Source organism: Homarus americanus, unplaced genomic scaffold (assembly GCF_018991925.1).
Source record: "Homarus americanus isolate GMGI-L3 unplaced genomic scaffold, GMGI_Hamer_2.0 scaffold16712, whole genome shotgun sequence".
NCBI lineage: Eukaryota > Metazoa > Arthropoda > Malacostraca > Decapoda > Nephropidae > Homarus > Homarus americanus.
In genome coordinates, this window is record NW_024757794.1 from 3,170,804 (window position 1) to 3,187,446 (window position 16,643).

Genomic DNA, 16,643 nt, shown 5'->3' on the forward strand with positions numbered 1-16,643 from the left:
TGAATACATGTTAAGATGATGCACACAGTTTTGTGTCTAAGATGAAAGTAGGTAGTCATAACACCAGGGAGCGGGCGTGTAAGCCGCCGAGGAGGTGGACCAGAGGTTGGTGATGACTGTGTGCGGGAGTAGAGGCACAGTAACAAGGCAAGGGACAGTGAGCAACACAAGTCAGAACACTTGATTGCTATAACCGACAAAACACACTCCATATTATATCTACATTCATCAAGATCAAGAAAGACATCAACAAGCATCAAAGTGAGAATAACTTTTTCCGCACCACAGAGTCCAAAAAGTTTTACAGTATACATTACTTATAGTTTATTTCACACACGTCTGTTTGTTGTACAGGGTTCTTGGACTTTATTGGTGCCCTTGAAATTGTTCCTGTAACTGTTAGATAAATCCTCAGAACCCACTGAAAAAAGTATCAACATTACATTTTCTATTTCATATTCATTTAGGATTTGTATTGCGAATTTTGACAGGTTTGTGCATTAACAGCCACAGGGAGGTAGTGTGACACTGGCTAAAATACAGTGATATATCGGGCGTAGTGTGTGGTAAACATTCACGATTTCTATATTTTCACCCCCCAGATTACTCGAACTAGGTTTACTAGGAGATAATAAATGTTGGCGCCACACACACATATAGCCTGCTCGAGGATACAGCAAGGCTCTGTTGTACTTAACGGCAATGAGAGTTTCAGGTCACCATCAGGATTTATGGGACTTATTGTCATGGTTATTGATGCACTTTTGCTCTCACTCGGTAAGTACACAACATTTCAAAAGTAATTTTTGTTGTTGAAACTTACTCATGGATGTATTAATAGACATCACTATTCACTTCAAACTGTACTCACCTTCTTAGCTAGATTGTCTGATCACTAACAAATAATGATTTATTGGACATTTCCCATTATTCTGTTTAATTAGAATCTGAACTTCCTACATTACAGTCAGAGGCAGAAGAACAACTGATGACATAATGTTTGTCAGTCGTAAGAACAACGTGAAAATTATTATCCTAACAACATCCCAAATCAAGTAGTGACTGTACTCCACTAATAAAAGAGTCGGTCACAAGGCTACACGATGGTTACTACAAGTGTGTCGGGATTTACTCAGTAGAGAAATGACTGACGATTCTTTGGTGTCAATTGAATAATGAGACATGGTTGGATGTGTGCTTGTGCTTTACAAGGAACGTGAACATGTCATGGGACTGTGACGCATCAAGACTTAGTGTCTGACAACCTTACTGTAAAAAATTATAAAAAAAAATTCTCTTTAAGAATATTTTGTGCGAAAAAAGACATTTTGAACAACATATATATTATACTTCTGGTAATTAGAAACCCTAAATTCTCTCGTTCATACTACTATCTTCCATCTAAACTCAAGGGGTATTCTAACCTACTGTACTTCATCCTCAGTAGATACATTATATATATATATATATATATATATATATATATATATATATATATATATATATATATATATATATATATATATATATATATATCGTGGAAATAAGTGATATAGTCCCATAAGGTATATTTTTTACTCTCACAGCAGGGTGGCTCAAGCAGATTCATCTTATAATTCGGTTACTGACCGTATCCACCAATTTTCGTGTTAAGGATCCAAACCCATTGACAAAAACATTTCCAAAGACATAGGAAGATAAGACCGAAAGTAAAATGAAACCCCGAATTCAGAAAACCTGGAATAAACAATATTTGCAGAGCAGTTTGGGATATGATAATTATGCAGCAACCACCAGGGTAAACTGGTACCCCGTTGTCGTAAACAGATAAAAAAGATAATCAGCAGCATAATGACAGTACACCAACTGAGTACAGTATCTGAAAAGCGGTTTCGATACTATAGACACTGAAGGACGATTCATAACAATGATACTGACTCACGAGACAAATAATTATAATGAACGGCAAAAGGAAAGCGTGTTTTGTTCCTACTACAAATTATGATATCCTGTGCCAAATTGTTCTGACTGCTACTTGTCTTTTAATGGTTAGCAAATCACCCAAGCAGATACAGTCGTTCTGCCAACGGATATACTGTATACCTATTGATGCATATGAAATAACAAACGGGACCAGTTTGTCAGCAGGGGGCTATAGTGTATGTGTGTGTGTGTGTGTGAGGGGGTAGGTAAAGAACTATCATTGAAGTACAAAAGAAACGCTTTACCTCTGCCGTGGTGGTGCGTGGACCATCTAGTCTTGACGCACTACTGCCTATAGACTAACACAAATTCTGTTATAGAAGGGATTCAGTGATGTCTATGGTACGTTGGCATACAGGAAGAAATATTCTAATAACTGAAGTCTCACGAAAATATCGGTAATTGATGAATATGATGTCGCTACTAAATACTGAACAAAACTGAACCAACTCATCCAGAACAACGTGGGACAAGACAGGCGGTTATCAAACATTTCTCATGACAGAATTTTAATAATTTCTGTAATTAAGAAATATCTACTCAAAATTTAGATTGATACCGATAGAGTGTATTGTGGAACTACTGCGGTATATAATCTTAATTTGTAACGTGAGCGATTAATCATCCGTCTATTGAAATATTGATAGAGTAAATTATCCATTTCAGTTTAAACTTATTATGCTACGGTTGCTCAGTTTTAAATCATATTTGAAACTATACTTTGTGCTGAATAATTCAATTTTTGGCACCTGGTAACTAAATAATTAAGGATAAGTTCAGCCTGCAAGTTATGGAAATGTAGATGTTTTAGTTTGACGGGTTGTTGGCGTGGTGTGCGGGCCGCTACCACTCGCCGCATCATCACCCTCAGCATATCTTATACTCACTCCCAACCTTGATTTTAATAAAAAAATATGGTCATACCCAAACTGTTCCATCTTGTAACTTACACGTGGTCCTTGATTGAAAGATATTAGGTTAATGTTTGAATTAGTGGGGAACGCAATCAGAGCTTTTAAAAGCATACCACACATGATCAAACATGAGTAGCATCTTTATGAGTTGCAGTGAAATATTGCTTACAGTCTGTTAAAAATATACGAAAGAAAATCAGAATTTGGATAACGAACACTCAGGAGTAAAATCTTCACCATGAATAAAATATTGTCATAATTTTGTATGATGATGGTCGTTTCCGTTATCTGCTGTCGATGTCAGTATTCTCCTTTCTTGACGTCCCAAGCGGATGAGAGCAGCTTGGGATCTGCTGTGGCCCCCCTGTTATGCGACGCGGCTCCAGGGGGGCGGGCCTCAGATGCTTACCCAAATCTCTCCAGCTGTGCGACGCCGCTGTCAGGAAGAAGAGCTGGAGGAAGAGGCAGACGATGCCGTGGTTGCCAGAAGGGGAGCTGTGACGTGTGTGAGGGTGGACCTGCGAGGCTCCAGGTCCAGTGACAAGCGATACAGGTTGTCATCGCTCAGGAGCAAGGTAGGGTCCAACAGGTACACTGTAACACGATGGTTATGTTCTATCTTGTATGGTGTCTGCTGGAATTGACGAATCTCACGGATAGTGTGAGCAATCTGAGGAACAAAACACAGTTACAAGGTGTGGTTCCCAGGGGATCATAGTTGCTTATGGGGTATGGGTGACCTCGGAGTAATAATCACTAAGGTGACCCATAACGATTAGCACGACACAATCTAAAATTCCTAGCGAGTCATAAAAGACTGTGATAGGTGTGAGAAGAATCACTATGAACATAAATAAATTAACCAAGAGGCATTAGGACAATAATTTATGTCATGAACCGCCACATAGTAAGGACTGGTGACTGACAGTAAAAAGTGACAGCATCAAGACATTGTTCAAAACTATGAAAACGAAATGGTAAAACTATCATTGATGACAAGAAAGGTAGTGATACCAATCACCGAGGACAGAAGAGTTTCATTCTACTGGGAATGGGAATATATATGTAATACTCAGAAATTTCGGTGTGATATTCGGAGACATAAGTGCGTGCATAACCAAGATGCCGATACGCTGAGTCATTCTAAGCCACGTGACAGATTGGCCAAGCGCCAACAACGCCTCCCTCCCAAGCGGACGGAGACTTTTGAACTGGGCCAATGCGATATTAAATGTAATTTACCAAATTAATGGACGCGAATCATGAAATTAAATGACATTATTAAATTTAAAATTATTATAGATCGTTTCTCAGTCTAAATATGTTACGTGTGTCCCAACAAAGTTATTAGTTATGCGGGAAAATATGGCACGTAGGCCCAGGCTGTAACAGCGCAATTTATATTATATAAATATTTACCCAAATGTATATTACCCATATATTCACCAAGTCATTCACCGATGTGTATGCATGAATTGGTGAGCGAGGTCAAGCTGGGTCAGCGCCTCTCAACAACAACAACCTGACGCGTATCCTGCAAGGCCCGCCTGACAGGATGCGCGTGAGAGAGAGACTATCATATCACCTGTTACCCAGTGAACATCTCACTTAAGTGCTCTCTTATAAAAGTGTACTAAGACATTTACCTCAGCAGAGAAGGTATAATATACTCTCAACTGAGCTCAGTACCTGTGAAACTATAGTTTTGTACAATAAAACAAAACCAACAAAGTGTTTACTTCAGCCTGCCACTTATCAAGTCAAGAACTAATATATATATATATATATATATATATATATATATATATATATATATATATATATATATATATATATATATATATATATATATATATATATATATTTTTTTTTTTTTTTTTTTTGTGACCAACACATGTGGCAAGAGGTGAGACGGATTAGAAGAAGACTCGGTCAAACACTCAGAAACAAACATGACTTCAATTTCATTTCAATTTCAATTGTTTATTCCTTGATAGAGGAAGTGGGATCCTAGTGCTGTCACTAGGTACCCCTGTACAATAACACCAGAAGCATCTGGCAAGTGTGACAAGTATATACAGTATAAATATTATAAAGGGACTTACAAAAGCCTAAGGAAGAAAGGATATTCCTTTAACACATATTTACATAATATCTGGCCAGTATGGGGAGGATCATCGTGTCTCCGTCAGGGGGTCGTGGAGTGGTGCAGGCGTCACGGAAGCGTTGTGTGTGGGCATTACTTCAAGTGATTCTAGTGACTTAAGTGGCACCCTAAGTGAATGAGCAGCAAACAAGCAATTACAAGAAATTTAAGTGGACAGTGGCTATAAACACTTGCAAAACATATACATAGAGACACAGTGGTAACAAAAACACTATAAAAGATAGAAGTATGAGAAACAAAATGGATGATATTAAGGCCTTGGTATGTACCGAAAAAATCGATATAATTGCATTCACTGAAACATGGATCAACCTAGACACACGTGAGTTACAAGTCGAATACCAAATTGCGGGTTACAAACTGTTCCATACCGATAGGCAGACCAGGAAAGGAGGCGGAGTAGCAATCTATGTTAGGGATAATCTGAAGTGTCAAATAAATAAGGAAATAAAAACTGAGCGGAATACAGAAACAATTTGGATAGAATTAATCGACGGTAGAGAAAAATTAATCACAGGAGTAATATATAGACCTCCCAATCTTGATAGAGTCAATGAGAGACTTATCTGGGATGAAATGCGCAGGGCTTCCATACACAACAAAGTCTGTATAGTAGGCGACTTTAACCTTGGCCAAATAGATTGGACTGACCTTACAGGTAACTCAGAATCAGAGGATTTTCTCGAGACTATCCAGGACTGTTTTCTAAGTCAACATATAACTGAACCCACACGGGGTAATAATATACTCGATTTAGTTCTGTCAAACAGAGAAAACCTCATTAGCAGGGTCGAGGTAGGGAACGAATTTGCAAACAAGGATCACAAAGAAATTAGATTCCAGTTAGATTTTCAGGGCAGACGTAAGGAAAATTCCACTAAAGTACCAGATTTCAGAAGGGCGAACTTTGACAGTTTAAAGAGGCAGCTGAGAGAGGGGGTGTCGCGCTTGGCCGTGAACCTGTCAGATGACACGGACCTGATAACGAGATCTGAGATTGCCGAGTTCCACGACAATTTAAATAGTGAGTTACTTAATGTACAAAGGCAGAACATACCATACAAAAAACTCAGATCAGACAACAATGACCCTAAATGGATTAATAATTATTTAAGGAACATCATTGGCCAAAGGAAGGCTATAGGTAGAAGGATAAATCGTGACGAAATTCACCTCTGGGACTATTATAGGGTATTGGCGAGTAGGGTTAAAACCGAGATAAGGAAAGCAAAGAGGAATAATGAGGTAAGGATAGCAAGGGAGGCGAAGACAAACCCCAAAGGATTCTACCAAATGTATCAAACTAAAACACGAGAAAAGATTGGACCAATACGGTCAAACACCGGCGAGCTCACTGATAACAACAGAGAAATGAGCAATAATTTGAATAAATATTTTTCAACAGTTTTCACCACCGAAAATTTAAACATGATCCCGAGGCACCGACTCTATTCAGAGATAGTGAAGAAAACAAATTAAGTGAGATAGTAGTGACTAGTAACGATGTTAATAAGCAAATAGACAAACTAAAGCCTAATAAGTCACCTGGTCCCGATGAGATATTTGCCAGAGTATTAAAGGAATGTAAGGAAGAGCTTAGTATGCCCTTAGCAAAGTTGTTTAACATGTCCTTAAAAACAGGTGTAGTACCAGAATCCTGGAGGATAGCGAATGTAATACCGATTTTCAAGAAGGGGGATAGATCACTATCCTCTAACTACCGCCCAATCAGTCTAACATCAATAGTAGGCAAATTACTGGAAGCAATCATCTCAAACTCTATTCGAAATCACCTGGAGAAGCACAGATTGATCAATGATTCCCAGCATGGCTTCACAAGCGGACGTTCTTGCCTAACTAATCTATTAACATTCTTTTCATCAGTTTTCGAATCGGTGGACGAGGGGCACAATTATGATGTGGTATATCTCGACTTTAGCAAAGCCTTCGACAGAGTCCCCCACGAAAGACTAATTAGAAAGGTAGAAGCACATGGCATCAAAGGTGACATCCTTAAATGGATTAGGGCATGGTTACAGGACAGGAAACAGAGAGTGAGCATTAACGGCACTAAGTCCCATTGGGGCAATGTCACAAGTGGAGTTCCCCAAGGCTCAGTACTTGGACCATTATTATTTATTATATACATAAACGACATAGATATCGGCATAGACAGCAACATAAGTAAATTTGCTGATGACACTAAAATAGGACGTGTTATTAAATCTGACGAGGACTCAGCAAAACTACAGGAAGATCTAAACAAATTTTTTGAATGGTCTGAAAAATGTCAGATGAAATTCAACGTGGACAAATGCAAAGTACTCAGTATAGGAGATGTAAACAGGGAAACCAGATACCAGATGAACAACGATGCCATAGAGAAATCCGACTGCGAGAGAGATTTAGGAGTAATGATAAGTAGGAACCTTAAGCCAAGTAAACAATGTGTTTTTGCTAGTAACAAGGCTAATAAAGTACTTGGGTTCATACAAAGGAGTGTTAGTTACAAGACTAGCCAGGTCATCCTAAAACTGTATCTTGCTCTTGTGAGACCACACCTGGACTATGCAGTTCAGTTCTGGTCACCGTATTACAGAATGGATATAGAATCCTTGGAAAGAATTCAGAGGAGAATGACAAGACTAATCCCGGGCATTAGGAACCTTGAGTATAGAGACAGGTTAAAGCATCTTAATTTGCACTCCCTCGAGAGACGTAGAGTGAGGGGCGACATGATAGAGGTGTATAAATGGAAGGCAGGGCTAAACAAAGGGGACATTACAAAGGTACTCAAACTATCCAACCAGGAGCGAACTCGTAACAATGGTTTTAAATTAGATAAATTTAGATTTAGGCGTGAAATCGGTAAACACTGGTTTGGAAACAGAGTAGTGGATGAATGGAACAAGTTACCAAATATCATCATTAACTCGAATACGCTGAATAGCTTCAAACATAGGTTGGATGCTTATATGAGCAATAGGGGTTGGGTGTAAACGGGACTGCCCAGTATGGGCCAATAGGCCCGCTGCAGTTTCCTCCATTCTTATGTTCTTATGTTGATTGCAAACTTAGCAGTCAAATCCTCAGTGACACATACTACTGAAGGTCACCCCCGACTGGAGCCGAGAGCAGCCGAGCCTACCTGAGTGTGGGCTGAGATTACTACCAGCTAACACTACATCACCCGAGTTTAGCAAGGTTGTCAAAGTGGTTCTAGACAATCAAACAATCTCTTGCTTAAACAATCAAGACTCGTCGGTGTGCAACAGAGGACAACCCCAGATCAGCCCCCAGGGTGATCGCACCAACCAAGAGTTCAGCCCCAAATCAGCCCCCAGGCCGATCGCTCCAACCCAGAGGTCAGCCCCAGATCAGCCCCGAGCTGACAGCCGCAAGACCCAGATCAGCCCCGAGCTGACCGCCGCAAGACCCACATCAGCCCCGAGCTGACCGCCGCATGACCCAAATCAGCCCCGAGCTGACCGCCGCAAGACCCAGGTGGATTGCAGTATGACGTGACATCATCCCTCCCTGAGAAGGACGTCATCAACTCCTGACGTCATAGCCAGCGCGAGGTTCTACGCACTCTCCACTCAGGTAGTTCACAAACAATCATTATTTTATAAACTACACAAACACAAGTGAACTTCAAGAAGTCTTCACATGTAGTCAATATAAAGATATATAGATAAACACATTGAAGAAATACGTCCTCTACTTACAAAGAGTATATATATATATATATATATATATATATATATATATATATATATATATATATATATATATATATATATATATATATATATATATATATATATATATATACATATATATTTATATATATAATATATATATATATTAGGGTGTGACCGTTGCCCTCCAAAAGTATAAAAAATGGTCCTACAATGCTGTTCAAAGTTTTAGTGTTGTGTATTTATCTAGGAAACACCCCTGTAAATTTTCTTGGAGATCGGTGCATGTCTGAGCTAGCACCGTCGTACCAGCAAGTATTGCTATTTCAGCTTATGAACTTCATAAATAAGTGTGAAAATAGCACATTTTATCATAATTTCATTTCCGGGTCTGGAACGCTGACCCACAACTTTTCCACGTATTATTTTATTGCATTTAATTTTAATAATGTTCTTTTCTTTTCCCTTGACAGTGATTTGATGTTGTGAATAAAGAATTTAATCATGGATACACGGCTAGATGATGAGTATGTCAGAATGTTATTGGGCACCGTACCCCAAGAAGAAGAAAAGGAAATAAAGGGCTGCAAACTGCCAACTAATAGGCAGGTCTTACTGTGTCTGTTAGCAAACCTTCGGGATATGCATCGGGACCAGGCTTTATCTGCCACCCAATCTACATCCCAGCATATAGGCTACTCCACAGCAGAAGAGCGGTAGTCCAGCAGGTAGTACAAGACATGGTGGACCAAAAGGTGATCCAACCTTCCTCATCACCATGGAACTCACCTTTATTTTTAGTTCCCAACAAAGATGGAGGATGGAGACCAGTCATAGATTTTCGATGAGTCAACCAGGTAACTGTACCAGACAGGTTCCCAATGCCTGTCCTAACTGACTTACTACAGTCACTAGGAAAAGACAACGCAGTCTTCAGCAACTTAGATTTACTTAGCAGGTACTGGCAAATTCCCTTACCTGAGGATTCCCGCGAAATAACTGCGTTCAGCACACCTATGGGACATTTCGAATTCTTAAGAATGCCATTTGGTCTAAGAAATGCGTCGCTAACATTCCAAAGAATGATAAACACCTTGTTTGCTGGAATGATAGGTAACACAGTCTATGCCTATCTAGATGATCTTATCATAGTAATTAAAGAATTACAAAGTCATCTAAAGAAACTTTCCAAATGTAACTTTCTCAAATCCAGAATCCAATTTCTTGGTCACGTAGTGGATGACAATGGTATACACACAATAGATTGCAAGGTAAAGGCGGTGAAACAATTCCCTTGTCCCAAGAACGTAGATCAACTTCGTAGTTTCCTAGGATCATCAGGATACTACCGTTCTTTCACTGAAGGTTATGCCAAGTTAGCATCACCACTCACTAAACTCCTCAAAAAGGATGTGGAGTTTACATGGAATAAGGAACAAGAGGACAATTTTAATGCCCTCAAGAGCGCCTTAACGAAAGCTCCAGTGTTAGCCTTTCCGGACTACACAAAACCATTTACCATGTGTACTGATGCCTCGGGCCTAGGTTTAGGGGCAGTGCTCATGCAAACTGATCATCGAGGAAAATGGCGGGTAATAGCATACGCCAGTCGCACCCTCAACGATGCAGAAACACGTTATTCAGCTACTCACTTAGAAGCATTAGCTGTAGTGTGGGCTCTCAAGCATTTTCGGGATCTCATTTTGGGATATCCGATCACAGTCCACACAGATCATGTAGCCGTGACAGAACTATTTAATGGGAAGAATTTATCAGGGCGTTTAGCGCGCTGGTATCTGATCATACAGGAGTTCGCACCCGACTTCAAGTATTTGCCGGGCCGTGCGAACGTGGTAGCTGATTCGCTATCTAGACACATAGCTCCTGTCACGCCACTACCTACGTTCACCCTGTCACAATTAAGGACGGATCAGTTACAGGATCCATTATGGTCCAAGGTTATATATGTCTTAGAATCGGGAGATGAGGTAAATTTGCCCAAATTACCTCTACCACTCTCACAGTTTGAGCTGCGGCATGACATATTATATCGCTCTGTGAAAACACAACAAGAGTCAATCTCTCAAATTGTTATTCCTACATCATTAAAGGAAAATATTCTCACCCTCTTCCATGATGCACCCCAAGCTGGGCATCCAGGGCGAGATAGATGTCTAACAAAAATAAGACAAAAATATTATTGGAAATCCAAGAGGATCGACATCGAGCATCACATTGCTAAATGTTTATCTTGTGCAAAACACAAGGGAACAACATTGGATTCCGCTCTAATCTTAGAATACCCGACACCAGAACGTCCATGGGATACAGTTGCGATCGATTCATTGCAACTACCAAAAAGCCATCAAGGCTCGAGTTACGTACTTGTCTGCGTTGACCATTTTTACAGATTTGTGGTACTCGCATCATTGCTGAACAAGTCCGCCGAATCAGTGGCTCATGCATTAGTCACTCATCTAATCTGTCCTTTCTCTACACCTAGGGTGATACTCTCGGATAATGGGGCAGAATTTAAGAATCAACTCTTACCTGCTATATGTCAACAATATGACATTGCACAAACCTCCACAACCGCCTACCATCCATCTTCAAATGGGTTGGTCGAGCGTGCGAATAAAAAAATTCTTGAGATTCTCCGACATGTGGTGAATCCAATGCATAGTTCGTAGGAGGACTGGCTTCCACAGGTTGCAGCATCCATCAATGGACCTATAAATAGCTTTACAGGCAAATCGCCATACTACATAATTTACGGTACCGATAAATGCTTACCATATGATTTGCTAACAGGAATTCCAAAACCTGTGTACAACCTGGATGACTATGCCAAGAAACAAATCAATGTTTTCACGAGCATCCATAGAAAAGTACGAAAACACTTAGCAGCCTCACGTGCTGAAATGATCTGCAAGCAACATAAAAAAAGCTAAGCCTTTAAAATTAGAGATAGGAGACAAAGTAATGATAAAAAAGCCGGAACGCATATCAAAGCTCTCGCTTAAATTTACAGGTCCATACGTGATTAGAGCGAAAGAACATGGAAACAAATTCCAAGTTGTTGAGCCAACGTCAAATGTTACAGATATAGTACATGTAGATAGAATGAAAAAGACAGCAGAGATTTAGTAGGGACTCCTAATGTCAGTCAAGTACATCCTACTTCAACTACATCAGTTGCTCAACAAAATATAACGATAGACAATACATATCATCAAAAACTACGATCAGCAACCACAAATCGTTAATCACTACTTCTGTTGGTCTGGAGTGTGGTGACAACAGCCACCTCCCCAGCAGACGTCGTCAAACCCTGAGCCTTAGTTGCCCAACTAGGCAAAGTATTAGTAGTACAAGACGTTTGTAACTATCAAATACAAGCTCCATGAAACAGCTATGCAAACCTTGTAAGATCTCGGACAACAATCTACATTCTCTACAACAATCCGTCAGACCATCTCCCTTCAACACGACCGAATGAACAGTTTACTCAAACGAGTAAGGCATTTCGAGGGAAAGCTCCCTGTATCTCCTGAAGACATCGGGAAAAATGTACATTCTCAGCGGCGTCAAAAACGTGGTCTGTTTAATTTTGTAGGTTTAATAAGTAATACCTTGTTTGGTGCGGCAACCGCCGAAGATGTGGCCAAACTAGGAAATAAAATGAGTGCAGTTTCAGACGCGGTTTGGAAACAAAATAGGGCCATTGCACAGTCCATCAACTAATTGCCGCGTTGCATATATCTGAAACTAATTATCATCTAACTCCTATCTTTCAGGAGCATGAAGTGGAATATTATTATCCCTTATTAGAAGCAACATTAATACACAGGGAAATACTAATACACATTCCACTAAAATAAAATAAAATAAAAAATTAATGCGTGGCATTTGGAACCATTTCCACTAAAAGCGAATGAGGGAATATTAATTCTGAACAAACAAACTGAACTAATAGTAGTATCAGAGGATTTTTCATTAGTTGCTGTGGCTAAGCATGAAGTCCTAAATCATTGTAAATAAACATATTTGCATCTGCATGTTTGTCCGGCGTGTGCTTTCGCATTCACTCGGGCCGCGGAGGCTTCATGTGAATTAGCTCTGTTACAAACTAATGCCTCTACAGCTCTACAACAATGTGTATACACTCCAATACCACATAGGTTAGTGTTTCACGCACATGTCAATAATGTGCAATATTTCTTTTTCCTGAATCAAACCAGAGTGATACTTATATGTCAGGATGTAGGTAAACATTTAATGATAGAAGGTTATCATATTGCACCAGACTATTGTGACATTAGCAGTAATGCAATCACAACCTTGCCTACTCGTCATCAACTTGCATTTGTCACAAACATTACTTCTGAGCTGATTCCCATACCAATTCCCTTAAATAGGCCCCAATAAGTTTCAGTAATCTCCACATTGTTTCTGATAAGCTTAACCTCCTATCTTATATTAATGAGGCACAGTTTCCTGACTTACAGGATTCTCTTCCTTTATACTTATCTTCCGGTATAATCCTACCTGGTTTTATTATACCTACCATATTTATCAGTTCCTTGATTGTTATGATAATTTGTTACAGGAAGATTTCTTCTAAGTACACAATAGTTTCTAAGAAAACTTTCCGGAAGGAATTGCAAAAACATATAAACGACGAAAAAGTTTAGCTAAGCACACCTTTTTGTAACAAGGTTAGGTACACCTAGGTTTTAATCCGTGAGGACATCGGTTGTAGGTGACCGAGCGGTGTAACAGCACAATTTGTATTATAGAAATATTTACCCAAATGTATATTACTCATTTATTCACCAAGTCATTCACCGATGTGTATGCATGAATTGGTGAGCGAGGTCAAGCTGGGTCAGCGCCTCTCAACAACAACAACCTGACGCGTATCCTGCAAGGCCCGCCTGACAGGATGCGCGTGAGAGAGAGACTATCATATCACCTGTTACCCAGTGAACATCTCACTTAAGTGCTCTCTTATAAAAGTGTACTAAGACATTTACCTCAGCAGAGAAGGTATAATATACTCTCAACTGAGCTCAGTACCTGTGAAACTATAGTTTTGTACAATAAAACAAAACCAACAAAGTGTTTACTTCAGCCTGCCACTTATCAAGTCAAGAACTAATATATATATATATATATATATATATATATATATATATATATATATATATATATATATATATATATATATATATATATTGTGTGACCAACACAAGGCTACCGCCTTGGGAAAACACGAGGTTGGCCGATCCTCAGTCGCACAGGAGCGTTCAAACAGACAGGACGATCTGCGCATCCAGACAGGACGAAACGGTCACGTGGTCTGGTCTCTGTGTTACGACATTTCAGTATTACAAGTAAGTTTATTCGATCTCAGACGGGGTTTAGATGGGGCAGAGATAGAGGTTAACAATAGCTAACAGAGAGGTCATTGCAGGGTTTTGGCAAAACCCACTTGACTGTGATTGATGACTACCGTTTGACGACTGCCGTTTGACGATTGATGATTGGCGATTGGAACGATCGGAGCAGGCTTGTCACCGGTTAGCAAGGTTTTAGCTGGGACCTCTCGAGTGAACGAGTGCCCCCGACAACTAAACTATGTGGGACCAGCATCAGCATTGGTTGATCAGTTCTTCCCACTTGGGTTCACAACACCATGTGTCTTCGGTCAGTCTGAAAATTTTGTTACAGAACGGGAAAATTGAATCCTTCCCCCAGCTGGACAGAGCTCATCGGCTTTCAGTCACTCTCTTCCTGTTCATGGATGTACTGAGTGTAAACTGAGGCAGTCTGAGTGAATGAACGGTCACACACTGAGACCAGGAGTCTAGTGGATACGTAGAGACATTTCCTCTTCCCAGTATGGGTGTGTTCTGAGCTTGTGTGATGCATGTTAAGGGAAAGGGTGGTAAGGTGTTTAAAATTTCCCAAGTCCATGTGTGAGAACAACGCTCCTCATGGTTGATTTTCACACGTGAGACGTAAGAATTCCTATAAAAAGTTGTAAAGGGCTTGTTAGTGCCTTAAGAAAATACGGGTGCATTCGGGACCCATGTGTGAGACTAAGGAGCATGTTTTACAGGTATTGATGGAGAAAAACATTTATGACTCCTGAGTTCTAGAGGAATTACTGATAAAACACAGCAGAGCCCCCGCCTGCCTGATGAGTCATGAGTGATTTTCTCGGGTTTCCTGTACAGTATATGCCGGCCTCCTTGGCAGGTTAGTAGTTACACCTTTCGGGTTATTGGGCAATTAGGATTGTAGTAGTTGTGTGTCACCCCAGACAGGCTATGATTGATCCATGTGTGTGGTTAATAATTTCTTAATATTTTTTATACCATTTTCTCAGTGATTGATATTATTTGGTTGAATGCCCTTAAGGCCTGTTCTTATGTGTAAGCAACATTTCTTAATAGCTTGACTGTAATGTTTTCTAATGACTATGTGTCACTAAGGGATGTGAGATAATGAGGAACTGTTTTCAGATGAGCTCCTCATTCTGGTGTAAGTAGTAGTGTTCATAAGGCATTTTATATTTTCTACCTATTTTGATATCATGTATAACTTTTGTTCCCCAGTGTAGTGTTTTAAGCCAGGCTAAGAGGTGTGCATATGTTGGTGTACCATTATTGTTTTGTGGCTGTAGTGTTGGAGGGAATAGAAGTGTCAAATTTTACAGTGCGTCTCATTCACCCCAATCACAGGTGCTATCTTTCCACGGGTCACGGAGAATCAATTGTTTTAATTTAAGTGTGTTTGTGCTGGTTCGGGTTTTTCTCCAAGGGGCGCTTCCACTGCATTACCACCCACTAATAATAAAAACCCCAAGTCAAGTGAGATAGATTCGGACCGGATATATATATATATATATATATATATATATATATATATATATATATATATATATATATATATATATATATATATATATATATATATGTGTGTGTGTGTGTGTGTGTGTGTGTGTGTGTGTGTGTGCTTACTAGAACTTTAGGTCAGTTATAGCGATGACAATGATACTTACCATCCTCATCTTAGAAAAGTTAAGAAGGCCCTCATCTGTAAAATTGGGTGTGCCTTCCTCGATGAAGGAAAGGTCGGTAAGGTATATGCCCAGGTAAGGGATGCAGGGCGGGTCACAGCGGTGGAGGGCGTCACGCAGGCTACGGAACCTTCCATCCGATGACACCAGCGCTTGCAGCTTCTCCAGGGTCTGACGTGTCTGTAAGGAACCACTCTATTTATGACTCAAAGTATTTAGCAAAAAAATATATTAAATGTCTGTGATTTAGGGATAACCATTATCAACCAGTGCTGATCGCTGTACTGGCTTGTCTTCACACATCACCACTCATTCTTCACTCACCGTCTTTGAGACTTTCTCCCATGTTTTCTTCAAGCGAAATACAGATGAATTCTGGAAGGCAGCGCACACCTGGGGGATATTCAGTGTTAGTTCATGCACCTCTTGGCTGAGGCAGTGACTTGATCGTGAGTGGAAGTTTATTTATGATAAAGAAAAGGCGATACATCTCTATGAGGTAAATTTTGTAAACAGTGACATGCATTAATATAATAATATACAGTAAAGTAGTTGATAGTAAGTTTAGAGTACGTCATTATTTGAAGTTTCTCTCACTCTTTAGCAAGAGTTATATCATTAATGCCAATACCCTGAACTTGGTTGCAGAATTAAGCCTCGTGTACTAGTCATTATTTTTTAGAATGAATTCATGTGTTAAATGTACTTCATGGGTTCAAGTCAATGATGAAAATCCGACGTGTTTTCAAAAGGCCAGGCAATTATTTCTCTGCAATTTTGCGAATATTAGT

At 39.7% G+C, this 16,643-nt stretch overlaps 1 protein-coding gene across 4 annotated transcripts in view; it reads right to left on the bottom strand.

The window, feature by feature from the left end:
* Positions 1-1,444: 1,444 nt before the first annotated feature.
* LOC121857809 (ras-specific guanine nucleotide-releasing factor 2-like) overlaps positions 1,445-16,643 on the bottom strand; it is a 140,549-nt gene continuing 125,350 nt past the window's right edge. For all 4 annotated transcript variants that reach the window (XM_042354050.1, XM_042354049.1, XM_042354048.1 and 1 more), the window contains 3 exons: positions 16,177-16,245; positions 15,835-16,032; positions 1,445-3,567 (listed from right to left, as the gene is read on the bottom strand). In XM_042354050.1, coding sequence (XP_042209984.1) covers positions 3,337-3,567; positions 15,835-16,032; positions 16,177-16,245 — 498 coding nt within the window. In that variant the 3' untranslated portion in view covers positions 1,445-3,336. The remainder of the gene's footprint in view (positions 3,568-15,834; positions 16,033-16,176; positions 16,246-16,643) is intronic.